This window comes from Syngnathus acus, chromosome 4 (assembly GCF_901709675.1).
Source record: "Syngnathus acus chromosome 4, fSynAcu1.2, whole genome shotgun sequence".
Lineage (NCBI taxonomy): Eukaryota > Metazoa > Chordata > Actinopteri > Syngnathiformes > Syngnathidae > Syngnathus > Syngnathus acus.
In genome coordinates, this window is record NC_051090.1 from 7,898,288 (window position 1) to 7,924,115 (window position 25,828).

A 25,828-nucleotide genomic window follows, 5' to 3' on the forward strand; every position below is an offset into this window, starting at 1 on the left:
TGAGTTAATTTACGGTTAGGGTCAACAGGAAAAAAAAAACCCTTAGGCTTAGATCCTGCTTTGGGTGTGTTGTTGACACGTAGCACGATATCTTATATTCAAAATCAGCAAGAGCTGCAAGGCAAAATGTTCATTATAAAACCAAAGAAAAATGATCTGAGGCATACAGTTGGTGAGAAGAAAGAACATAATACAGAACTACGCCTGAAGAATTCAATCAAGTTTTTGTTCGTTGTTCTATAAAACGTTGCAACCTCAGTCATGTCGGAAAACAAGAAGATCCTCCACCGCGCTACTGCTGTCATGGTAAAAGGAATTCTACTTTCAGTCGACATCGCCTCAAACATTGACGCCATCTGTGCTTTCCGTCCTGATCCATCGGACCTCCTTATCGCATCCTATCCTAAATCAGGTTATATAACTTTCATCTTTCTTGGTATGGTACTCATAAAATATTTTTGGCTTATGTTCAATTTCTGATGGAATTAAGTAAAGCTACTGTGAAGGATGACATGTAGTAGGATTGTTTAACTATCTTCAAACGTAGATATTTAGTTTCACTTTACAGGGACTTTGAGTAATGTGTTTTTATAAATTTGACTGATAAGGGACGAGTTGGATCCTGGAAATAGTCGATCTGCTTCTTCATAACGGAGATGCTAAAATCTGCAGACGAGCACCATTGTCAATGCGAGTGCCTTTCCTTGAGATGTCCGATCGACTTGGAAGCCAGCCAGGTATGTAGAGACCATTTAGATCTCTTTAGATTTTGCAGAAAATTGAAGTGAATGTAAGACACAGTTCCAAGTACAACAACTAATCTATACTGTACACTGTCATGAAGATGTTTTCTGTAACCCATCAGGTCTTGATATGCTGAAAGAAATGAATCCCCCAAGAATCATTAAGACCCATCTGCCATTTCAGCTGATTCCATCTGGGTTTTGGGAAAACAAGTGCAAAGTAAGTTGGTGCACCTGCACAGATGACAACGCAGAACCGTAGACGGGTGGACGGACAGACAGATGGACGGATGGACAGACAGACACAGACACCTTTTGATCCCCAGGGAGAAAATTAAATTAATGTGATCTTTCTTAAAGACAATCTACGTCACACGCAATGCTAAGGACACCGTGGTAAGCTTCTACCAATTTCAACAAATGAATTTAAGCAGCACTGATCCTGGATCGTGGGAGGGCTATTTACAAAGATTTATCCATGGAGGATGTAAGTACGAATATCTTATGAGGACTATTTGATGATTGTAATGGGTCACTGAATATTATCGCTGCAGGGCTATATGGCCCCTGGTACGATCATGTGAAAGGATACTGGGAGGAGCGAAAAAAGAGGAACATCCTTTACGTCTTCTATGAAGACATGAAAGAGGTACTGATTTATTAAGGTCTCCCAATGCCTTTATCATGAATATTTTTTGGGGTGCGAGTTGTTAATAAATAGCTAATGTTACTCATCATACAGTGTTTCCACACAACAGTGTTATAGTGGGGTCAGCCATGGTGGTCCACTCTGACAGGAATGGCCCGTAGGATTGTTGGGCGCTAGATGAGTTGGTAAGGTTGCAGGTCCAATTGTTTGGTGGGTTTTATTTTCCAGGAAGCATGGGCTTGTATCTCAAGCCTCTATTGATTACTAGGACTGCGTTAAGAGCTAAGTCAGGTATTATGCCTTTCTGGACTTTCCACTTTCTTGATGAAAGGAGATTCATGAGCGTCTTACAAGTCTTGACATAAACAATGGAGTAGTTTTGTGTGCAAAATAGGATTACAATAGTTTTGGATTTTTTTAAATTATAGTTCCTTGTGACTCTTTTTTTTTTTTTCTCTTTTTTTCCTCAAATTCAGTTTTCAATTTTGTCTCTTTTCCACTTTATTCACCCTCCCAGAATCTCTGCCGTGAAGTGACACGAATCATGAGGTACCTGGACTTGTCCCTCTCTGATGATGTAATCAACCGCATTGTGGACCTGACCACATTCAACAACATGAAGGACAATCCAATGGCAAACTACACCTTTGTTCCTAAGGAGATTTTTGATACTTCTATTTCCAGCTACATGAGAAAGGGTCATTCACCATTCAACTAAACCAAATTTTATATTAGCATTCAAACAATAACCATCTATTTTCTCAAAGCTGTTCCGTTTACTTCACATTTGTCAGCATAATTTAACGAACTATTGTGTCTGTTTTATCCTCAACAGGAGAGGTTGGTGATTGGAAAAACCATTTTACCCCTCAGCAGTCAGCGGAGTTTGACAAGGTCTACGAGACCAAAATGAAGGAAGTCAACATTCCTTTCAGAACAGAGTTGTAATGGGTTTGCAGCATTTCAATTGACTCTAGTTAGCTTTAGTTAGCTGGAGTTAAACAAAGTCTCTAAATGTCATTGACTATGCAATCCAATTTGCTTGTTTCAATGTTGATTAATTAAAATAAATAATGGCTGGTTTGACATGTAGGTTCACAGTCACACCCAGACAAACTGTTGGAATAATTTAAGTGAAGCCTTGGCCTGCCAGACCTGGAGGCCTTGTCTTTACGAGTTTATGACTTTCCTTTTATCTAGGTAACAGGTGTCAAACTCAAGGCCCGGGGGCCAGATACGGCCCGCCACATCATTTTATGTGGCCCGCGAAGATAAATTGTGCATCAAATTCGTGTGTCATTACTAGAATTGCAAATTGTCTTCACTTTTAATAATATCTTTTAATATTTGACAAGTTTTTACTTCTCTGGTTTGAAAACGAGTCATTTGTCAGTTTGTTTTGTAGCTTTTACTGTATATAATATGAGGTGCTCATACATTTATTTGGGTTGACAGTCATAATGGCCCTCCGAAAGAAGCTGTGACTACAATGCGGCCCGTGAAAAAAACGAGTTTGACACCTAGATTCTAGTTTCTTCCTCTTTAGTGACAGGGATGTCTTTTGATCCCTGTCAGTCATATGTATCCTTCCTGTCCTTATGTTGTTTTTGTTTCTGTAAGAGGCCTTCACTAACAACGAGCAGACCTTATTTGCAGAGGCGAAATGTTCTTTGTTTGGTTCAAAGAAACTTCATTCCTTTTAGTTAACTGTAGGTTTGGTTCATAGATAGTTGTTGATCAGAACTGTTTTTCTTTGTTAAGTGTTAATACAGTTTGAAGTAGTTGCATACAAGTTATCCCATATTTACTCAATGTTTGTTTAAGGAACTGCATACCAGTTACCTCACATTTACTTAATGTGTGTTGAAGTGTTTAGGACAAGTTACCCATTATTATTGTGTGTTAATTTACCAAGTAGATAAAGTTAGCAAAGGTTTAGTTGCATTGTTCCACAGGAAAGCGGCCATCAACGTGATTCAAGTTATCTGATCACAGTCGAGGACGAGTCAGCCAACCATGGGGGAAGACAACTGGTTGAGGAAAGAGGACAAACCCTGCGGGGGTCACGGGCCGACAATGAAGTGCTAATTCACACCACACTACATTCCTTAGCTAATCAGCGTTGCTACCAGCTCAGTGGCCTAGTGGTAGAGTGTCCACCCTGAGACTGGAAGGTTGTGGGTTCAAACCCCGGCCGGGTCATACCAAAGACTATAAAAATGGGACCCATTGCCTCCCTGCTTGGCACTCAGCATTAAGGGTTGGAATTGGGGGGTTAGATCACCAACTGATTCCCGAGCGCGGCACCACTGCTGCTCACTGCTCCCCTGTCCCCCAGGGGATGGATTAAAATCACACAGGGATGGGTTAAATGCAGAGGACAAATTTCACCACAACCAGATGTGTGTGTGATGATCATTGGGACTTTAACTTTAACTACAGCCACAATCTCCCCTCCCTTTAGTGTAGCAACGCCTCTGTAACCAGGGCAACCAAAACATTCAAAAGAGGAGCACGTGGAGTAAGGACTCAGAATTGATGGAGATTGTAACTGAGGTTCCTTTCTCTCTTGTTCTCCTCGCGAGTAAACCTGTTCTGGTTGTCTTCTCCTCTTCCTTCCAGTGTGTGGTTTAATGTCTGATGGTACTTAGATCTGACACAAACAACTACAGATTCTTGGGAAAGTGAAGTGCTAACAAGTCTAAATTTTGCTCGCTATAGGGGAAGTTAGTTAATTTACATGAACAACTATCAAAGGAACCATTTGCATGCGTTTCATGTGATAATCGTTTCATAATGCCTATTAGTTTCATTCCGTGTTGTGGTTTGTCTGGGCTATCAAGACTGTCAGGTATGGGAATGTGTGACTTGATAAGAGGCAGGCAGTGTTCCACGATCCTTTCCATCATCTGCATCCTCCACACCCTTTATTACATCAACTGTGCACTTTTGATTATTTGATTATAGAACAATACAATGATTAGATAAACTTTATAGTGCACATTTGTATGTGTCCTTGAATGACTGTCAAAGACAAATGTTGCCCTGAAGCATTGTTTTTGCGAATTTATGTGTGGGTGGATGCAATGTCCAAATTAATTAATAAACGCCGCAAGTATAACAGATTATTTTGGTTTAATTATTTATTTTCAATGTAATCAATTTAAAATTATGTTGTTAAAAATAAATTTCTCCTAAAGGAGGCTTCCATGGTTGACTTTTAATTCATTAACATTTTTTGCCTGATGAAGACAAAGGAGGGAATTCTTTTGAATTTCTTTTAAGAATATTTATTGTATGTAAAGATTTAGTTTTGCATCAATACTTTTTACTTGTGTTTTAAACATGATATTACCATACCAGTATCTGGTTAGCGAACTACTCCATTTATTCCAGTGCTTCATGTGCTTGATCCAATTTTGTATGTGTTTGTATTCAGTTGACGCAGACTGATGTCATCATAAAGCTGAGTTGGCATATCTATCTCTGGGCCTCCTCTTGCCCCTGTCAAGATCAGGTGCCAAAAGAAAACAAACCGTGTCCCAAATAAAAAGATGGAATCTTGTTTACAGAGGGGATGGCGGACATGGATTAGGACCTCAAGCAGCAGTTTGCAAAGGCCCTTTGTGTTGTTCTTGGCCCGTACGTCAGCAATCACCTTACTTGCCGAAGGCATGGCCAACGCCATTTTGTCTGAGCCCTTATTTTGTCTATTCTGCACATTTTTCAACCGCTTTAGAAGCAAGAAATGCAAAAAATGCTGCATAGTTGCCAAACATTAGAAGACAATAAGAGTTAAAGGACTTTATTAACTCGCTGTAAACAGTTTAAATGTGAAGAGTGTATTGAATTCAATAATCTTGAATTGTTTGGAAACTTTATTGAGTTAAAAAGTTAAAAATATTATACAAGCCCCTATTCCAAAAAAAAGCTGTGTGTGAAATAAAAAACAGAATACAATGATTTGCAAATTCATATAAGATAAGATAAGATAAGATAATCCTTTATTATTCCCTCAATGGGGAAACTCCTATGTTAGCAGCAGTACACTTAAACATATACACACACACACACGCATGCGGGGAAGGGGGTAAAAGATTTAAAAAAGTAGAAGGTATATATAATTAAGAAATATGGACAGTATATACAAAATACACAATACACAATATGCAGTGGAGATAAAAAAAATATTAGATAAAAAAATAGTGCAAGGGAAGAAAAAAAAAAAACTGTGCAAAGAAAGCAGGTAAAAGAGTGTGAGGTAGACAGATATTGCACATAGTGTGATTGCACATATGGTTATTGCACGTTATTGCATGTTATTTTGTCCGTTAGCTACGGTGATCGGCCTGGTTGTACAGTCTGATGGCAGCAGGGAGGAAGGACCTGCGATGCCTCTCATCTGTTCTCATCAAACAAAGACAAGATATTTCATCTTCAAACAAGAGGATCAAAACGAATTGGATAGTTTTCATCCCGAAACCATATAAAATAATATTCGGTTATCATATAAAAGGGTGGCGTGGTGAGCACGTCCACCTCACAGTTAGGGGGGGTGCGGGTTCAATTCCACCTCCGGCCCTCCTTGTGTGGAGTTTGCATGTTCTCCCTGTGCCTGCGTGGGTTTACTCGAGGCACTCCAGTTTCCTCCCACTTCCCAAAAACATGCTTGGTAGACTGATTGAGCTCTCCAAATTGCCCCTAGGTGTGCACGCCCTTGACCCTCATGGGGACAAGCGGTATAGAAAATGGATGGATGGATGGGTTATCAAATAATAATGGGAAAATGCTTTCATAATGTGAAATAAAATCTAATCTGATTGGTCAATTAATGGAATGATGAATAGGATGTAGAAATTGCATGTAAATGTGGATAATATTTTGATGTTAATCAGTCAAGAAGGAATTATGTATATGAGATTCATAATTCACTCAATAATAATAATGATACTACTACTACTACTACTAATAATAAACATTTTAATACCATTAAAAATTGCCAGGTTGCCTGCGTGTTTCTAAACGTTCTACTGTGACGTCATATACGTCACGTCCTGTCGCTCGACGCACAGCCGGTTCAGGCCAGTTCACACGGCGCAAAAGTGGAGTGTCTCGCCGAGCCGATCCGAGCTGTCAACACAGCACCGCCTGCCTCTCCACGGACATTGTGTCCACGCAACAATTTCCTCACACACAGCTACATCTCTTGTTCAACTACGTTCCCCCCAAGATAACAGCTGCTCTTACCTCACGATGACTCGAAGGTGATCTTCAGCGAGTCCCGGTGGTTCTGGGTAAGTGGCAGCGATACTGCTGTCATTTTGACACATGTGTGCCAGTCGGCGTTTAGCTTCTGCTAAACGCTAAAAGCTCGCTACCGCAAGTCAGAGCTCATCGTGACAGCGACACGAGGATGGTAAACCACTAGATCAAGCCTATGGGTAATATTTAAGGTCGTGACATGATCAGTGTTGTAGTATACAACCTGTTTGGGGTGGTGGGTCAACAGTCTGTCTTGGCCAACGTTAGCTAGCTAGCTCGCTAACATAGCGCAGTCTTTCGCCCCCTTTTAAAAGCCCTTTCTGCTCGTCTCAGGTTTGTGCTAACTTCTGTCCATGCTTGTATTTGGCTTATTTCTTCTTGGTGTTTGGAATGTCCTCAACGTGAAATCACTTGATGGTTAACCAACGCAACGGCAAGATTCAAAGGCTTCGACTATCATCAAAATTAATCTTTATAGTTTACGTCACGGGATGAATGAAGTAGATAGTTGTCATCAAAGCAAAATCGAGATATCATTAACATGCAAGCATAATTACCTAAATCATTTTGTACTTAACGTCAAAATAACAAAACATATTCAAATATGTTTGATTTTAAAATAAATGTACTTTTTCACGTTTTTCTGAGCCACAAAGTTTGAATTGTAGCAACTGGATTCTTCTGAAAATGACAATTATTTTTGTACAAGTAGTAATAATAACAGTCTGTTTAAATCACTGAGTGCGGCTGGAGTGGTCAATCCATCCTGACAACGCTCCAAAATTTGGACATTTTTGAAAATTTGAAATGGAAAATGACATGGAAATTTTTAGGCGTTTGAAGTCATCATCCCATTTTTTAAGATAAAATTTCACAAAGACAGCAGCTACTTGTCACATTGCTAATAATATTAAGGGACGCGTTTCCCCAGTTCTAATTACGTTAATGTTTACATAGATGCCATCAGGGTGTAAAAGATAAATAATACAAAGCAAAAATAAAAAAAGCGGAGAGGCGTAACAATCCAAGAAAAATACTGCGCAATACAATGTTGTTTTTTTGCATTGGGGAAAAGATCATTCAATTGAGTTGTAAAGTCGTGCAACAGCTGAGCAAATCATGCAGGCTGTGCAAGGTCAAAGTGGAGGCATGCCACAGAACTAGTACGACGCATACCTTTGGTTTACAAAACTGGCTTTTTTAATACCTAATCTCACAAACACAATCTATCTCTGCTATCTGTTTCCTTGTAGTGCAACCAGAGCACTAGATCAGCAGTGCGAAACATGACTGTGCAAAAATCTGTAGTCTACTAGTGCACACAAAACTAGCAACATTACTAGCCCAAATTAAATACCAATCAGAGTTAACTCGCACAAAATGGCTGCAGCATATTTGGTTGACGCAGATTTTTCTTTTTACGTTTTGCCCTATCTGACTCGTTGAAATCTTTTTTGACTCGTGCTTCTTTTTTTGTTTTTTTATTTTTCTCTACGCTGTGATAGCAGAGATCTGTTGCGTCTGTGTCTGTAGTTTATTGAAAAGGCAAAACTATAAATTTAAATCTTAAATTAAAAATAATACAGAACAGAGGTTATGTCGGCTTTGCCCTCGGCAGGTTCCTAATGTGACCTTTTTGCAAAATTAATTGCTCACTTCTGCTTTATGGCAACATGCACTTTACGCATGTTGCAACATTTGAGTATTATTACCAAGGGAATGTAGCATAGTTAATGTTTCATTTAAACTGCAGCTGCTGATGTGTTTCGCTAATGTTTAGAAGACCTGCTCGTTGACTTTGACGTTGCAATCTGGTGGTCATGATACCCAGGTATCCAACTTGTAGTAATTTCCATAATTAAAAAGATTATGGGCGTTTTCTTCTTTAGGCGTTTTAGAATTCCTGTGTAAACGAAAGATTTTGTGCGTCACTCTAATCATTGACTCTGCAAAAGAAGGATGCCTACTAAAAAAATAGTTTTATCATCCTTTGCGCTTATCTTTTTAACCTATATATCTGCTATAATATTACAATGTGTAAAATTCATGACGAACTCTCATAAAACTGTGTAACAGACACATTTGGTTTAGCCATATCATTAAGTAAGTCACACTTGCGCTTTTTTTGTTGAACCTGTCAATTGGTAAAACATTATCTTGACCTCTCCTGCGTCTGTCTCAACAAATACAGGAGAAACCTTTTAGTCAGAAGTCAGGACAATACAATGAGACAGCGTTTCAGTTATGGAACAGCCTGTTGGAGAACCTTGTCTGCAGAAGAGGATGTTCTTGATATTACAAACAGGCTTATGGAGAGTGCTGTCACTCACAAATTGCTTTGGAATTGATTATTACATCGCTTAATCAGATAATCGCACCCTAACCGATTCCCCGATAACTTCAGTTAACTTTTTTTTTATTATTATTAAAGTTGCTTTCCCTCTGACTTCATCATAGACTTCTTCCATTCATGAATCAGACCCAGTTTGATATGTTTAATGAATCACTTCCCCCATTAAAAAGTAAAATGGAAAACTGTATTTGATTCCACCACTAAGTTTATTACTTTATTAATCCAGTTAGGCATGGAGGAAGAAAGACATTTAAAATACGTCTGAGGATAAGATAACATTTATTCATTCAAAAACAAAGGGAGTTTGTTCCATCGTTTCAGCAAAAATAGTGGATACATGGCATGGGAAAAAAAGAAGCAAATCCAAACTGCGAGCAGGGGAGCCACAACTTTGAGCAAGCCGAAACAGTGTGTCCATGTTTAGATGGCAAAGGTGGTTTAGTCTGTCAGGCAGAAAGGTAGGTGGTCATGGATTTTTTCTTTTTTTTTTTCTTTTGCTAAGGCCTGTCATGATAAACGACATGATTGGCCCTTGACGGGAGCAAAGCTTTGCTATTATGGCCCAAGAATAGGAGGGGAAGTGATAAAGAAAGCACATGGACTGAGCAGCATGATGATAACAAAATGCATTTTCCTCCAAATGCTTCCATGAATTATGGATTTTGTCATTATGTCATGGCTCATTGTTTCCCCTTTCCTTTTCGTGGCTCTGCTTAAAAACAATACAGAAAGGTAGAGGTCTTTGTGTCAAATATACACAAAGTAATGCTTAGCACTGCTGAAGGAAATATTTTCGTACTTACATAAAAAAAACTCCTTTGCACGATTTTTAGCCTCTGATGTGGATGCACTGAGAAGAAAACTAGTTTGTTGTCCCCCCCCCCACACTTTTGCGGTGTAGGTTCAAATATTGCAACTCGCGAGCATCAGGCATATTCTTCATATTATTATCATCATCATATTATTGTTCATATTCTTTGTGTACAGCGCAACGTCTATTATTTTGCACTGCACACTCATATTTCTTATCAGTTCTTGTTTGTTTGTGTCTTTAATGGGTCCCCATTTAAAAACATTTCAATATACCTTCATTGTCATTTTCCTCAGGGTGATTTTTGTGACTTTATTTGTTCCTGTAGGGTTCCAGGTTGGTGTGGGAAGAGCAAGCTCATTGCAGGAGACCACCTGGGGCAGTTTGTCCTAGGCTCTCAAGGTAGAAGCAGGAAGGTGGTACATTTGTCTCTAGACCTTCTCTTAAACTGACACAATTATTAAGGTTTACGCTTTATCCTTCCAACCTTGCTATACTTGATTTCCCAACATGTTTTACAATAGTTACAAGCCCTGTTGACAGAGTAACTTATTCAAGTTAGACCTGTTTCGTTTACCTATTGAATATACGTCAATGTTTGTCAGGAAGCCAACATATCTCGGTGACCAAGGCTGCCAACAATATACAGTAGCACCTACTTAACGTTTTGATAATTCAGAAAGACACAAATGAACTTCTTTGTCCTAAAACTCACTCCCTTGCTATTCTTCTTGCTCATGAGAGGTTGCGTCTTCTGGTGCAGAATTTGTTGTCTTTGTTTTTGACAGCAAACAATAAATGGTGCTAATCTTTGCTCCTGATCTCTTGGCTGCTAACACTACAGTTATTTATTTTGGTCTTTACAGCGCTCCTAATTTCTTCATCAGTGTTGTTTTCAATGATCTTCACATAATCAAAATCTGAAATGCACGCAAATACAAATGCATATGGGGAAATTACAAATGAGTTGTCCCTTGTCGGATAAAAAAAGTTGTCTGTTTCTGAATCATAGATATCATTAGATGATTCAAGGGTTTAAAGTATGTGCTTTCCTAGTGCTAGCGGGCCTCTGTTGTCCAATACTCGGAAGGGTTTGGCCCAAAGCAAAATATTCCGCTGGCTGCCACACCGCCCACCCATGTAAAGTTGAGTTGATAAGATCAGCTATGGGTGGGAGAGGCAACAGTGGCCCTTTACGTACTTCAGGTCAGGCCTAGTTGGTGGAACTGGTGTATTTCCTGCTGTGCTGTTTACTTCTCCTTCTATAGTTAATGAGAAACCTCAGTCTAGAAACAATAACTGCCTTTATATATCATATATATAATGAGTAACCACAATAACTTAAACTGATGAGACAAATATTTTTGTCTCTGCAGTGACAAAGGAGGGTGCTTTGCATTCAGCTTTGAATCATGGAGAAGGGAGACCTAAAGGTCCTCAACAAGGGGGAAGATGAAGAGATGGTGAGTATCCTTTATTGATATGTCAGCCGAAACGTGCAAATTGTTTCAAGTTTTTATATCGTGCCCTTCTTTCTCTACTTCCACTTTGAAGGAGTTGCAAGGCTACCGATTGTGCCGCTGGCGACTGGCACTGGTGGGTCTTGGGGTACTCTGTACGGGGGGCTTCCTACTCCTGCTGCTCTACTGGATGCCAGAGTGGTGCGTCAAGGCCACCTGCATCCCTACCACAGCCTGTGATGCCGAAGTGGTGTTGCTGCGTTCTACGGTTTGTAATTTATTTTTTTTGCAAAAATGGAGGCGTACAAAGGAGCATTGTTAATGTCACATCGGTGGGAAAAAAATCCAAAAATGATCAGAGAAAAGGGGGATTGTACTTTAATTCTTGTCCAGTGTAAGGTTTTCACTTACTTTGGAGCAGACAGCAATAGGGCCAGAGAACATGAACAATTTATTGTTGATTATCTGGATAGAAAATTGAGCAAAACTTTACAAACTTGCACACGCTGTAATTAGATGCATATCGATAAAAGTTATACTTTTAACTAGGATGAATTCCGGCGCTGGTTCCTGGCTAAGGTTCGAGTGATTCTAGCCCCAGGAAGCAACCCCTTCCACAACCTGGAGACCCAGACCACCTCCCCTTCCCCGACCCCCCCTCCTTTTTCCTTCTCCTCTTCATCTTTAGCCAATGGAGACACTCGCCACTCTTCTCATGGGATCCCCGCTCAGGAGCTCATCAGAAGATATGTGGAATACCCACCCACCAAGGTAGGACAAAGCCTTGTCTTCTCTTCGCACTCCATTCATACACACAGGTAATGTTACATTTGCCGCAAATGTCATATTCTCTCCTCATTTCTGTCTTTCAGATACATTATTTTACCCTACACAGCACAAAATATTATTGGAATGATAGAGTGCAGAACTTTCAAGTTTTAACGTAAGTATTTTTCATCTGCATCTTTTTGTTAAATAGTAGACTTCTTTTTGACATGACATGACGAAGTAGTCAATGTTGTATATTGCTGTGACTTTGTCCGACAGAGGCCTGGATGATCTCAATGTCACTGCTGCCACTCTCCACTCAGAGCACAGCAAAGGCCTAACCAGGAACCAGCAAGAGTACAGGTAATATCTGAATCCCAAATATATTTTGCTGGTTAGCTTAAGACCTACAGTGCCAAGTGAAAAACATTTTTAACAACAATATGTTCTATGGGGAGGGGGGGGTCCCACGAGTCTAAACACACCAAATAGCACTTGAATTATTTGAGTTTGGCCATGGGACTTTTGCAAGCTGAGTCGTGATTGGTCGTAACTTGAGCCCCCTGAGCAACTGATGTCATTTTCAGTCGATAGCAAGTAGCAAAATGTTTTTTTCATTTGTTTCTATATTGTAGGAGACTGTTTTTTGGATTGAATGAAATTGAAGTGAAAGTGCCTTCTGTTTTCAAGCTGCTTATCAAAGAGGTAAGACCTATGAGGATGTTTTAATATTATTTCAGCTGTAAAAATGTCCAAATTCAGAATTTCAATTCTTATATTTTTTTATCATTGCAGCACATGTCTATCTAATGTCTTGTCACTTTCTTTTTTTCTATAGGTCCTAAATCCTTTCTATATCTTCCAACTCTTCAGTGTGATATTGTGGAGTGCCGACGAATATTACTATTATGCTATTGCCATTGTTCTCATGTCCTTAATATCCATAGCTACCTCTCTATATACCATCAAAAAGGTAAGCTTGTGGAAATTTTATAACACAAAGAAACATTGTATCAAACTCAATCCAAGAACAAAGTGTGCTTGATTCAAGTTATGAAATATTGGACTTTGTCAACTAGCTTATCAAAGGCGAGGTAATCGGCAGAAAAGAAATAAGACGAACTCTTAGTGCAACCTCTAGCACAGTGATTCTAAAACTAGTTGGTCTGGTACAAAAAGTGAGTCTCTGATTCATAATGAGCTTGGGATTTATCTCTTTTCAATGTTGCCATAAATTCCACTCTTGGTGGGGTGGTTGCCATCATACTTTTCACCATTGCGCTCAATATTTACGGGTTCTGTACTTTTGTGGTTTCGATTTTTTAATGAAAAGGCAATTTCAAACAAAGTTTTCTTCTCTCCATTCTCTAGCAATACGTCATGCTTCATGATATGGTGGCAGCTCACAGTATTGTTCGTGTATCTGTATGCCGAGCCAATAATGGTTTGTATTTTATTTTTTCAGCCCAATATCTGCTGATAACCTTTGGCATTATTGGTAGAAGTTGTACTATGTGTGCTGTAGAAAGAAAATTAAATAACAGCTCAGCAATATCACATTATAGGGAGTGATGTTATACTAAAATGCAAAGTTCTACTTGTTTGAGACTGCTTCAGGTTCAGCTACCTGTCAATTACAGGTTATTCACCCTATGGCTGTGACTAGGGATTATTTTCACATTTGATTAAACGCACAATTTGTTCTTTTATGGCAGATATTGAAGAAATTATGTCTACTGATTTGGTGCCTGGGGATGTAATAGTCATCCCCAGCAATGGGACCATTATGCCATGTGATGCCGTGCTGGTCAGCGGCACTTGCATTGTCAATGAAAGCATGCTTACAGGTCAGAAACAGAATTTGGTATTTTAAATAAAAAAGATAAAAAAAACTGGCCCAATCTAATGCCATGTGCTGATACCGGTCTACCCTTCCACAGGTGAAAGTGTTCCAGTGACAAAGACCAACCTTCCAAACCAGTTGCCAGGGGAGAGTGGCGATGAGGCTTTGAGTGCCTATAGCATAGAGGAGCACAAGCGACACACACTCTTCTGTGGAACTAATGTCATCCAGACACGTTTTTACACTGGTGAACTGGTCAAAGCTGTAGTAGTCCGCACAGGTAGGCGTGTGCCACCCTTAAATAGTAGTTTGATGAACCCACACTGCCTTTGACATGTTTTTAGTATTTTGAAGTCTAATTTGATAACTCAGAAGATAGTGTCCATTGACTTATTTGAAAGTATAAACTTCACTTTGTCTCACTTAGGCTTCAGCACAGCCAAAGGCCAGTTGGTACGCTCCATCCTATACCCCAAACCCACAGACTTCAAGCTGTACCGTGATGCCTACCTTTTTCTGTTGTGTCTGGTGGGCGTGGCTGGGATTGGCTTTGTCTACTCCATCGCCCTTAGCATCGTGAACAAAGTAATTTTTGCCAAAATAAAGATGGAGAGCTCTGGAACTTCCAACGAAAACATTCTCAATGCTGTGGTTCTAAACATTCATATGAATACAGGTTTATATAATATGGTAACAATGCTTGCCACAAAATTCATTTGTTTACAAAACGGTTTAGTTTACTAGACTAGTGTGGATATGTTAACACTTGAACTTCAATGACCTTGAGTTAAAAATGACTCATTTATGGCTTCCCAGGTGCCAGCCAAGACCATCATCATCGAATCCCTGGACATTATTACCATCACGGTTCCCCCGGCGCTGCCCGCAGCCATGACAGCTGGTATTGTGTATGCCCAACGACGCCTTAAAAACATTGGCATTTTTTGCATCAGCCCTCAAAGGATTAATATTTGTGGGCAGATCAATCTGGTCTGTTTTGACAAGGTGAGTTACTAAGCTTGTTTTTTTTTTTCCTCATGTTTTCTTTTCGTTAGGTATATGGGTTATTAAAAAGCTAAACTTGGACATTTTGCATAAGTAATTTGGCAGCCAGGAAATCTCATCTAATTAATTATTTTATTGGATTTACTTATCTCTTGCTGTGGGTTATTAAAATGCTAAAGGTAGATGATTATTTACCCTAATCATGTGCCATTATCTCTTGTGGGTTATTAAATTTCTAAAGGTAAATGATTATGTACCTCAATCTTGTGCCAGACAGGAACTCTTACGGAAGACGGTTTAGACTTATGGGGAGTCCAAAGAGTAGAGAATGGCAGGTAAGGTCATACTATCCTGCATAAACTTATTTATATATTGTATGGTGCCCTTCTGGTTATCTGCAATACATATTACATTAGTGATGGAGGAGATTATTGCTCTTGCTTATGATTCATGACAACAATACAGTATATATTCATTTATTAATTTGCTCCTCCTTTTATTTTTTACCTTTTCAGTTTCCTGCAATCAGATGAAAAAGCCTCCAAGGAAAATCTAGTAAAGTCCCAGTTTGTTGCTTGCATGGCCACGTGCCATTCTCTTACCAAAATAGAGGGCCAGTTGTCTGGAGATCCACTGGACCTCAAAATGTTTGAGGCTACTGGTTGGGTAAGTTCAGTACTTGCAAAATGATCTACAGAATACAATTCAATCCAATATTTTATATGTAGCAGTGAGACCCAGCCAGCCGTCCAGACATTTAATACTAGACACTTGGACTAGCACATTGTCGCCAAAATGACATAATGGTGCCTAAGTGTAACATGTGGTGATCGTTGTTTGAATTAGAAGCATAGTTTATTATTGTATGATACAATATGCAGAAATAATTAAGACTGTAAAAAACAAATATACATTTTTCATTTTCTCTCAATTTGTTAGTTAATACTGGATAGCCTGCCGCAATCATGGCTTGAAACGTCTATAATTGCGAGATCAAGAGAAACATTGTCTAATCTAGATAATACATTCCAATCTGTCCCTTTAGATCCTGGAGGAAGCCACTGAGGAAGAAACGGCTCTCCACAATCGCATCATGCCGACTGTGGTTAGACCCACAAAGCAGCTGTTGCCCTCACAGCCATCATCAACAGAGCAGGACATGGTAAATAATGCAATTCCTTGAGGGATGGTTGTGAGCCCACAAAGTGTAGGAAATGCAACACTACATTTAGGCTTGGTGGATCTGATTAAATTTTTCTCCTGAACATTCATAAAAAAAAAAAGCAAATTATTTTCTTTCTAATGACTGTTCTTCTGTCCTTTTCACATTCTAGGAACTTTATGACCTGCCTGTAAGTAGTTTTTTTTTTTTTTAAGAGATATCAAATTCCTTTTTTTGTCTTATTTCTAGTTTTCCTGGGAATTAATAACCTATAAAAATGTTTTATGACAGGAGTAAAATTTGTTTTAATCAACTTAAAAAAAATAATGCTAATCAGATTTGTTTTTTGTGTAGTCTCAATATGAGATAGGTATTGTGCGGCAGTTTCCATTTTCCTCTGCACTCCAGAGGATGAGTGTGGTTGCTCGCCTGTTAGGGGAGAAACGTATGGATGCCTACATGAAGGGAGCACCGGAGGTGGTGGCTCACCACTGCAAGACCGAAACAGGTGAGCTCTATTTACTTTACTATAGGTTGTCACTAGATTTTACCCTTCCAATTAAAAATTGTTTTTTACCTGATTGCTTTTGCATGAATAGAAACAGCAATTCTCTTCATTTTCTCTTTATCTTTATAGTGCCAGATAATTTTGCAGAGGTCTTGGAGGGTTACACCAAGCAAGGCTTCCGAGTAATAGCTTTGGCTCATCGTCGTCTTGAATCCAAACTCACGTGGCACAAGGTCCAGAATGTAAACAGGTATAGTGCCTTGGTAATTTTAACAAGTGGCGAATACAAACGTGTAATTTAGCCGGATTTGTATTGCATTGCTGAAAAATAAGTACGATAATCAATCATTTTTATATATTGTATTTAGACACATAGCGCGTGATATTTTATTTATTGAAGAAAAACATTTTTGGGACTGAAACAAAATATGTATATCTCTTCATAAACTAGAGATCACATCGAGACAAACATGGAGTTCCTGGGTTTAATAATCATGCAGAATAAGTTGAAAACCGAAACGTCGGCAGTTCTGCAAGATCTCCACAGAGCCAACATTCGTACTGTCATGGTTACGGGTAAGAATGAAGACCTATGCGGGTCACAATAGCAAAAAAAAAAAAGGCAACAATGTGGTTTCATACATTTTTGTAATACATATGTATATATCAGAAAGGTGACATGAAAATCAGATGCCACTACGACCACTCCATTAATCTTAAAATGTTTACATTTTTAGGCGATAACATTCTGACAGCCATCTCTGTGGCTCGGGACTGTGGAATGATCCTTCCACAGGACACGGTCATCATTTCAGACGCAATCCCTCCACATGATGGACAGACTGCCAGGATCACATGGAGGTGTGCAGACAAGCCAAGTATGGCAGCACATCTTGAGGTGAGATGACTGTAAAAACATGCACAAATGACCTGCTTAGTCAAATACAATATTTTTTATATTTTTTTTGCTGTCAGATTTGAAGGTTCTGTTCAAATGTTATCTTAAGGACCATAAAAATGTAAAAAAAACAATGTTTTGATCTAAAAAAAAAAAAAACTGTGAAATGTTCATCCATGTTTAACTCCTGTTTTAGGACGTGAGCATCAGCCTGGATGAGCCCAAACAACAAGAGCGTTACCATTTTGCCATGAACGGAAAGTCATTTGCAATCATCTCGGAGCATTTCCCAGACATGCTTCCAAAGGTGTGACTTCTTGCCAGAGGGACTACTGTGTATTTGAAGACGATTAACATCTAATAACCTTTGTATAATAATTTTAAAGTTGGTGCTACATGGAACAGTGTTTGCCAGAATGGCCCCGGATCAGAAAACCCAACTCATTGAGGCATTACAGGATGTGGAGTGAGTATAAAAATATTTGCATTAAACTCTAATGATAATGTAAAATAAACTTTTCATTCTTCTGTCATTTTCTCAGATACTTTGTGGCAATGTGTGGAGATGGAGCAAACGACTGTGGAGTAAGTTGCAGGCCTTTCGAGTTAACATAAGAGTGACAATAATAAACATACATTTTATTCAACCTAAATATTTGCCATTATGCTTTTTTCCCCCCCTCAGGCGTTGAAAAGGGCTCATAGTGGCATCTCTTTGTCAGAGCTCGAAGCTTCTGTGGCCTCTCCATTCACATCCAGAACGCCTAATATCTCATGTGTCCCAAGCCTCATCAGGTTTCTTTCCATATTTCAAATTTATTTTTACAGTTGCTTGACGTTTCTTTAATGTCTAGGATAGCAAACTAACAAGTGCTCTCTGACTTTTTACAGGGAGGGCCGTGCTGCTCTCATCACCTCCTTTTGTGTATTCAAGTTCATGGCCCTTTACAGCATCATCCAATACATTAGTGTCACTCTCCTGTACTCCGTATGTAACGCTGTTCTGCTCACAATCACCTGCCCATAGGCAGGGGTACTGCCATGGACTTACAGCCACTTCAACACTGCATATTGAAAATATTATATTGGGTTAACCATGCACCCCTGTAGAATCCTCTTTTCTTTCGCTTAGGGTACCCCTGCCTGTGGGAGTCTTGGGAAAAGCAGTGAATTGTTTCCTAAAACACAAATGTTCTCCTTTCCTCTCAGATTCTCAGTAACCTTGGAGATTTCCAGTTCCTTTTCATCGATATAGCCATCATCCTTGTCCTTGTTTTCACCAGTAAGTTTTGGAGAAAATGGGTTTAAGAAAGTAAAGAGTGGTGTTGATTGGTGGCTGATTTCTCCCTTTTCAGTGAGTCGGAACCCGGCATGGAAAGAACTAGTCGCACATCCTCCTCCATCGGGCCTGATCTCAGGGCCTCTGCTCTTATCTGTGCTGAGCCAGATACTCATCTGCTTTGGCTTCCAGATGCTTGCGTTTTTTTGGGTCCAAATACAGCCTTGGTACACCATCTGGACACCGCTTTCAGAGTGAGAACATGACAACACTCGTGATCAGGGTGTATTTGGACATTTTTTTAATAATATAATTACCACCGCTTTAATGTGCTGGAAAAAACAAAAAATATGTTGAAAGAGCTTGAAATTTGAATTGGTAAATGACGTTGTGTTAATTGTTGAATGTATAAAACAATTACGAATGTACACCTTTCCATATTTTAAGTCTCAGTAGCCATCTCCTTGTTCTTTCAGTGCCTGCAACGTGTCTTCACACACAAATATGTCCAACCTCAATGAAACTGAAGTCGATGACCACAACATCCAAAATTATGAGAACACCAGCCTTTTCTATGTTACCTGCTTCCAGTACCTTTTGGTTGCCATTATCTTCTCAAAGGGCAAACCTTTTAGGCAACCAAGCTACAAGAATTGTACGATTGTCACTTCTAAACAATCACAAATTGCAAATAGTTGGATATTTGCCTAACAGTATCTTTCCTTGATATGCTTCTTCCAGGGCCTTTTGTCGTGACTGCTTTGATTTTGTACATTTTCCTCCTCACCAACATGTTCTACCCTGCTCAAGCCATAGATGAATTTCTACAGGTAATAGTGTAAGAATGATCAGACTGCACAAATAAAAGGAGTTGCTTGTCTAAACTTTTTTTTTTTTTTTTTTTTGGTCTTCACAGATTGTTTGTGTTCCTCTTGATTGGAAACTAAAACTCGTGCTTGTCATCGTGGCCAACGCTGTCGTGTCAGTTGTGGTAGAGGTAAGACTCGTGAACCAATATGGTAACTACTGGTTGTTTTCTCATGGAGAGTTTTTTTCCCCCCCCCTCATGCAGTGTCCTCATTGTTGTCTCATTCCCTTGACAACAGGATCGTTCAATATGTTATAAAATGTAACTTGTTCTTTTTTTTAGACTCCTGCTCGTATTTATCAGGAAGATTGCGTTTCAGTAGAATGGAATTATTCATTGCTCTTGAAGTGCATGAAAATTAATGGATAGTCTATGAATTGTTGCTTTTGCTCAGTGGAGCAGTTTTTACCGAGCTTCCTAACACTTGGCTGCCTTCGCATACACGCCGTGCTTAGCATACACCCGAGATCGTACTGTTTTGCTGACTACAATCAAACAAAATAATTTGACATAATCAAGAATTGCACTAATTGTCAATGTTTGTGAGCTAATACGCCTGCGCAATTTCCTTTTGTTGTTGTTTTTGTCCAAAATTATCACTTAATTGCAAAAATTAAAAGAGAAGGCCCTGCTAAGGAAAAATATTCAACACTACATGAAATCAAATTAGCCTCTCTGTAATTCTGTCCCCTGCCCACTGCGCCACAGACCTTCATCATTGACATCGTCTTATGGAAGTTTGTGTTCAGCAGAGACAAGCAGGGCATCGCTCCTGCTGCCCCACCACCACAGGTTGGAAAAAACTGGCATCTCCTTTCCTAGCCCCTTTCATTTTCCGTCTGTGTGGTGTTCCCTCCCCCATTTTGTTTTGGCACATCATGATCAATAGTGATAACTTGGCGGTGGTCAACTTACCAAGACTTTCCCCCCCCCCCTTGGACTTATAAATTCATAACCGCCTGCTCTCTCAGTCTGCTACCCTCCCGTTGCACCTTGCTAGCCTCAAAGCTCTACTTGCTGCATTTGTCTCCTCACTCGGTAGCACGAGTGCTTATCTAATTCTCTCAACAGTAAGTTACCGACCTCAGTGAAATGTGTTTGAAGAAGGCTAATCAATGTCTTCACCAATATGTTCACATTTGACTCCTTTGCTGAATATGTAAAGATTTACTGTGAAAATCTCATTTTATCTGTTACTCCATTCGCTTTGTTTTTTTTAAGTTTTAAGGATTGCGTTGAACAAAAACTCATAGCAAACTCCTTTAAACTGCCATGCTCAATTTTGTTCTTAAGTGCATGCAAACCTGTTGGAGTCAAATAGTATGATGCTTATTGCCTAAAGCGTTACAAATGTATTAGAAGGGAAACAATATCCATTTTGCCACAATATTGCTTCTATTATCGACTGAAGATACAAATTACAGAAATGATCGCTCTCTAACTTATGTGGAATGCATTTCAGGTTGGTCCACACAATGAAAGAAGACGGAAGAATTAATTATACTTGCAACTGTTTCATTGCAACCACATAAAGCTCGAAATATTTGAGATACTGCCCCATTAAATGGATTGAGACGACTTTCCGATGTTAGCTGCAAGCTGTTCTCACCAGAAATATAAAAAAAAAAAAGAAATGTAATTTTTTGTAGCGCATCTGTATATTGAGTTTCACCTTTTGAATTTAAATGCTGAAACAGATTAAGTTCTTTTTTTTTTTTTTTTTTTCCTTCCCATACACCTGCTATTAAGAGGTGTACTTTAAGAAGTACATTTTGATCGTTTTGGGCAATATTTTCTCAGAAGACAAAAGCATTCCTGAGAGAGTTGATGCATGCAAATGAGTATGTCTGTGTCTCCTATGATTGGAAATATTTTAGAAAAACTCCACAATGTATAACAGGATGAAATCCTCCCATTTGATTTCATTTTCTGAAATTAATATTTAACCTGTGTGGGCTTGTGGACATTTCAGAAAGGCTTTGAGCTGTTGGCAGCAGACAAGTGTCTGTGCTGCCCAAACAAGGTGACCCGCAAGGCTCGCTACATGCATCTGGCCCAGGAGCTCAGCGTGGACCCTGACTGGCCCCCAAAACCAACCACGACTACTGAAGCCAAAGCCTGCCCTGAAAATGGTTCCTCTTATCAAATGAAGAGCATTTCCTAGCATCGATTAACACATTTCATACAGGAACTATCAGCAAAAAGTATGTTTGCACATTAACTTATTGAAGCGCTCACTTGATCACTGCTTGTCACTGGTCTTGAGGATTGTATAATAATCTAGTTAAAAAAAAAAATCAACCACTCAAACACATTTGAATGATGACATGACGTCTGCTTGAGCCAGTTGTGGGCTGGGGTCTTCAGTCAATGAAATGAAATGAAATAATTTTACCTTCAAATTAGAAGTGAAGCTTGGCAAAAGGGTTAGATTTTATTTCCAGTTAATATTTTGTGATTCATATGCATATATTGGAAACCTAATTGTATTTTTAACAATTGCAGGCAATTGCTGTATTAAGTTTCCGACTATGAAAGCGCCCGGTGACATATTGGAATCGTGGAATTAGAGTTCATGACAAAAAGTAATTAAGCGTAGACTACTGGAGAGCCTTTTTCCACCCAATCCATCACCTACTTTGAACTGTAGAGTTCACTTTTGTCATAGTTTTGTCACTCCGTTTTTCTTTTAGGGGCATTTATTTATTAAGTGGGTTGCATGACTGGCTGTTGGTGGTCTGCTGCATGTCCTGCTTGCTACTGTGTCGTAGTCACTAACAAGCCTGTGCAGTCAATGTTACATTTTAAAAAGGGTATCCACAGTTTCTATACACTTCCATTTCGCTTTCCTCGGGTATCATTTGGATAGATGGCTATTGGTTTTTTTCATCTTAGACTTGGCAATTTCTGTAAACGGATCGTATCATTTTCCCAATGTCGTGCTAACTGACATTGAAATTGCCACCTGGCAAGTTTGCCTGCAACCGGCTGCAGTTCACTCCAATGCACACTTGTCCGGATGCTTTGCACAAATGCCAACTCTAGGAGTTTGGTGTTTTCATCAGTGATGGTCGAAGCAGAAGACCTTGTGGTTTGTCGAGAACAAATTCTGTTTTGAAAAACATTTTCTGGATTTAGGTATACTAAGCGCTGGAGGGGTGTTAACGGCCATTAAACTTTTCTGAGAAGCACAGAACTGCAGTTGGGGAGTAAAAGTAAATTTGCCATGTATCACGGGACAAAAGAAAGCTAGTAGAAAAACTACAAAACCCAAGACATTAAATACGGATGGCGTCACATCTCTCTGAATGATACCTGGAACTAAATACAAAAAACATTTGGGACCCTATGTATTTCTTATTCCCAGTCCCGCTCTTTATTCAGCCTTGCTAATAGTTAAGTCAGTGTGAGGGCCTTTAAAAGCCAATTAAATATTGAATACTTACAATACATCTTTATTTATATTGCACTTTCACAACAGATTTTGTTATAAACCACAGTGAATACTGATAAATGACTTTCTGGACAGTAAGAGACTGACAGTCTTTTCTTGAAACAAGCCAGCAGTGGTAGTTGTGCATACGACTGACAATTCGATGTCATACCACCAACAACCAGCCTCTGAGACTGAAGTGTTATCCCTAATTTTTTAACATGACTTTTGCTGTGCTGCTTCTCACCAGCCAAAGCATTTTGCTGCTGACAAGTGTGATCATAAATATAGTCCTAAACTCAAAATATGTCGGCCACTCGATGGCAAAATGTGGCCATGTAAAGATGTTTACGCTGCATGTTTGCGAGATGCTAAAATGCCTTTGCGCCATTACTACAAACAACGATACAACTTTTCAATTGTGCATTGGGAATGTTACTCCGAAGATATACTTTTTTTTTTTTTTTTTTTTACTTTACAAAAAGAAAAAGCTTTGCTCAACCATGCTAAAAACTCTTCCCATGGAAGAATGATTAAAGGTGCAATGCATATGCATTCTGCATTTCATCAGCTCACTGCTTTGCTGCGTTGAAAGCAACACTGAATCCATTTGTCAACCACACATAGAGGCTTTAAGGTCAATGTAATATTTTCAATGCACTTTTATTTTTAAATCAATGCTCCTTCCAAGAACTTTATCTCTGAATAAATGTACCATTTTGGAGGCAGCACTTTTGTTTTATCTGCCAACAGTGTGGTTCAATTAGCTGGCTATATAGCTATTTGTGGTTATATGTAAATTGTTGCATACCAAACCGGGTTGCACTGCTTCAAAATCAAGGCGCTAATTATTTACGGAATACTAAGACTCTACTTTCTAGGCTCAAAAACAAGGACACAAAGCTGTAGAATGTAAGAAGTAATTCTTTCTGAGGTTCACAGACGTCTACTTTTATTCATTTTGTTTCAGTGACCGACCCAAAGAAAGTCAATATACTCATGCAAAAGGGTTGTGAAAATGTCGCTGCTACCATACATAACGTTTAGCGGATGTACCTACTCAATTTTTGTCCAGTACAAGCAGCATGGCAAAGTTATGGAAAGTGCTGACTATGCTCATGAAAGCCATTGTGACCAGTTCTGTTTTGATAAGTTAATTCTTTTGTTATGTATGCAATGTCACAGTAGTTGTGATTATTTTGCCTGCTTGCAATATTTGCTGGGGGGGACCTGATGTGCCCAAGCTTTTTGATATTTGCCACTTATGGCACAAATGTATTGTTATGAAGACAGCAACATGCTACCGATACAAAGCTGTTATTGTTTCCAAACTTTTTTTTTTTTTTTTTTTTACCTTGATTGGTTATTTGAGAAATGGAATAAGATGCATAGACATTCTCTATATGGTAACTCCATTTGAATTGACAACAATACGAAAAGTTGGATTATGTCTATTACTATTTGGGATGTACATTTTCTGTTTGCATAAAAATCTGAATATATAGTGATTGAAAAATATATAGGTTTTTGGACTATTAAGGGCTAGTGTTGTGGTACTTTTTTTAATACAATCAAGTGATTAATTTATACATTCTTTTATATTTATTTGTATCTTCACTTTCATATCAAGTTGGATTCATTTGTACTTTTCCTCACTTGGGAAAGAATCATGGGCATTTTCTATCAGTGTTGGGTTTAGTCATTTGAAAATTGGAACTAGATTGCTGCTATTGCTTGGATCAATATTTATCTGGGTTGGTTCTGTGATGTACACGATAAAGCAAATTTCTACTGTACAAGTATAAGAAACTGGGAAACTGCTAAATGATAATGATGTAATGAATTGACTCCCTCGCCACTGCTTTGTAACAATTTGTTTCAAGACTGTGCACCTTCATAATGAACATTTTAATTCTTATACCGAATGTCATTTTAATACCTTGCTGAGTGTAAATATTAACATTTCTTCTAGGCTACAAATTTGCCTTTTTTTTGGGGTGACTGCTATATTGAATTGCCGAATCTATGTTGAGATGTTGCTTTAACACAGGTACAATAATATGCTGACAGTAGGATTAGCTTCCTATTCTCATGTTTTGTTGACAAACGATTGAATGGCATTTGAGTCAGCCACTGAGTGTGTAGGCTCAGGTGGATGTTTCCTCAGGGGTATATGTGTATAACAAACAAAACAATATGATCAAAGTTGATACTCAAATGCAAATAGGCATCTTTATTGCTGACCAACTATCAGCACTGCTAATTGGATCTGCTTTTATTGACGGCTTCTGCACATCAGTGATTGACTCATTGGATATATTTTTCTATCAGCAGAGATGTACATTGTGTTGAAATGTTTCTACTTAATAATTTATTGTATATTTATGTTTTTCCTCCCTCCCCCTGGCAATTGTATTTTAGACTTTTTTTTGTTTCAATAAATGTTTTCAAACAATTATTTACATGGTACTGGTATGTTTTTGCCATTCAGTAATACAGTATAGAATATGAGACATTTTGATTACAGATAAAGCATGGAGTAGAACTTTACAACTTCTGTGATGCAGAACATAAGAACATGGTAAGTTTTCCCACAGATCACCTTGTCTTTACTAGAATGTGAAAGCACATTCAGTTGGTTTTGACGGGCATCAACTTGGGAGTACAATAGTAAAATCTAGGTGCTTTTTAATTATGTTCATTAGAGTATTTTATACCCATATAAAGTTTATGTAAATGAATATTTAAATATTTTAATTGGTTAATATTTAACACGTGAATTATTT

At 38.7% G+C, this 25,828-nt stretch overlaps 2 protein-coding genes across 4 annotated transcripts; both read left to right on the forward strand.

Moving 5' to 3' along the window:
- The first annotated feature begins 147 nt into the window (after positions 1-147).
- On the forward strand, positions 148-2,424 carry LOC119121774 (sulfotransferase 1 family member D1-like). The gene is made up of 7 exons (XM_037249678.1): positions 148-412; positions 609-737; positions 866-963; positions 1,104-1,230; positions 1,298-1,392; positions 1,910-2,090; positions 2,228-2,424. Exons 1-7 carry the CDS (start codon positions 262-264, stop codon positions 2,338-2,340), a joined length of 894 nt encoding a protein of 297 aa, XP_037105573.1. The 5' UTR covers positions 148-261; the 3' UTR covers positions 2,341-2,424.
- Positions 2,425-6,464: 4,040 nt separating this feature from the next.
- atp13a3 (ATPase 13A3) lies at positions 6,465-24,516 on the forward strand. Of its 3 annotated transcripts, none has more exons than XM_037249231.1 (34): positions 6,465-6,686; positions 10,147-10,234; positions 11,195-11,281; positions 11,373-11,546; positions 11,828-12,049; positions 12,151-12,221; positions 12,326-12,409; positions 12,682-12,751; positions 12,885-13,019; positions 13,418-13,490; positions 13,762-13,893; positions 13,987-14,169; positions 14,317-14,474; positions 14,706-14,894; positions 15,168-15,229; positions 15,410-15,560; positions 15,940-16,056; positions 16,229-16,246; positions 16,411-16,564; positions 16,694-16,814; positions 17,016-17,140; positions 17,302-17,462; positions 17,659-17,769; positions 17,849-17,928; positions 18,005-18,047; positions 18,148-18,257; positions 18,354-18,450; positions 18,672-18,744; positions 18,818-18,995; positions 19,218-19,396; positions 19,483-19,571; positions 19,658-19,738; positions 20,318-20,401; positions 21,582-24,516. In XM_037249231.1, the coding sequence occupies exons 3-34, from the start codon at positions 11,231-11,233 to the stop codon at positions 21,771-21,773; spliced, it is 3,768 nt and encodes a 1,255-aa protein (XP_037105126.1). In that variant the 5' UTR covers positions 6,465-6,686; positions 10,147-10,234; positions 11,195-11,230; the 3' UTR covers positions 21,774-24,516. The 3 variants fall into 3 exon arrangements, with proteins under 3 accessions (XP_037105126.1, XP_037105128.1, XP_037105129.1); XM_037249233.1 differs by having other exon boundaries at positions 10,147-10,220; XM_037249234.1 differs by lacking the exon at positions 20,318-20,401.
- Positions 24,517-25,828: the final 1,312 nt, after the last annotated feature.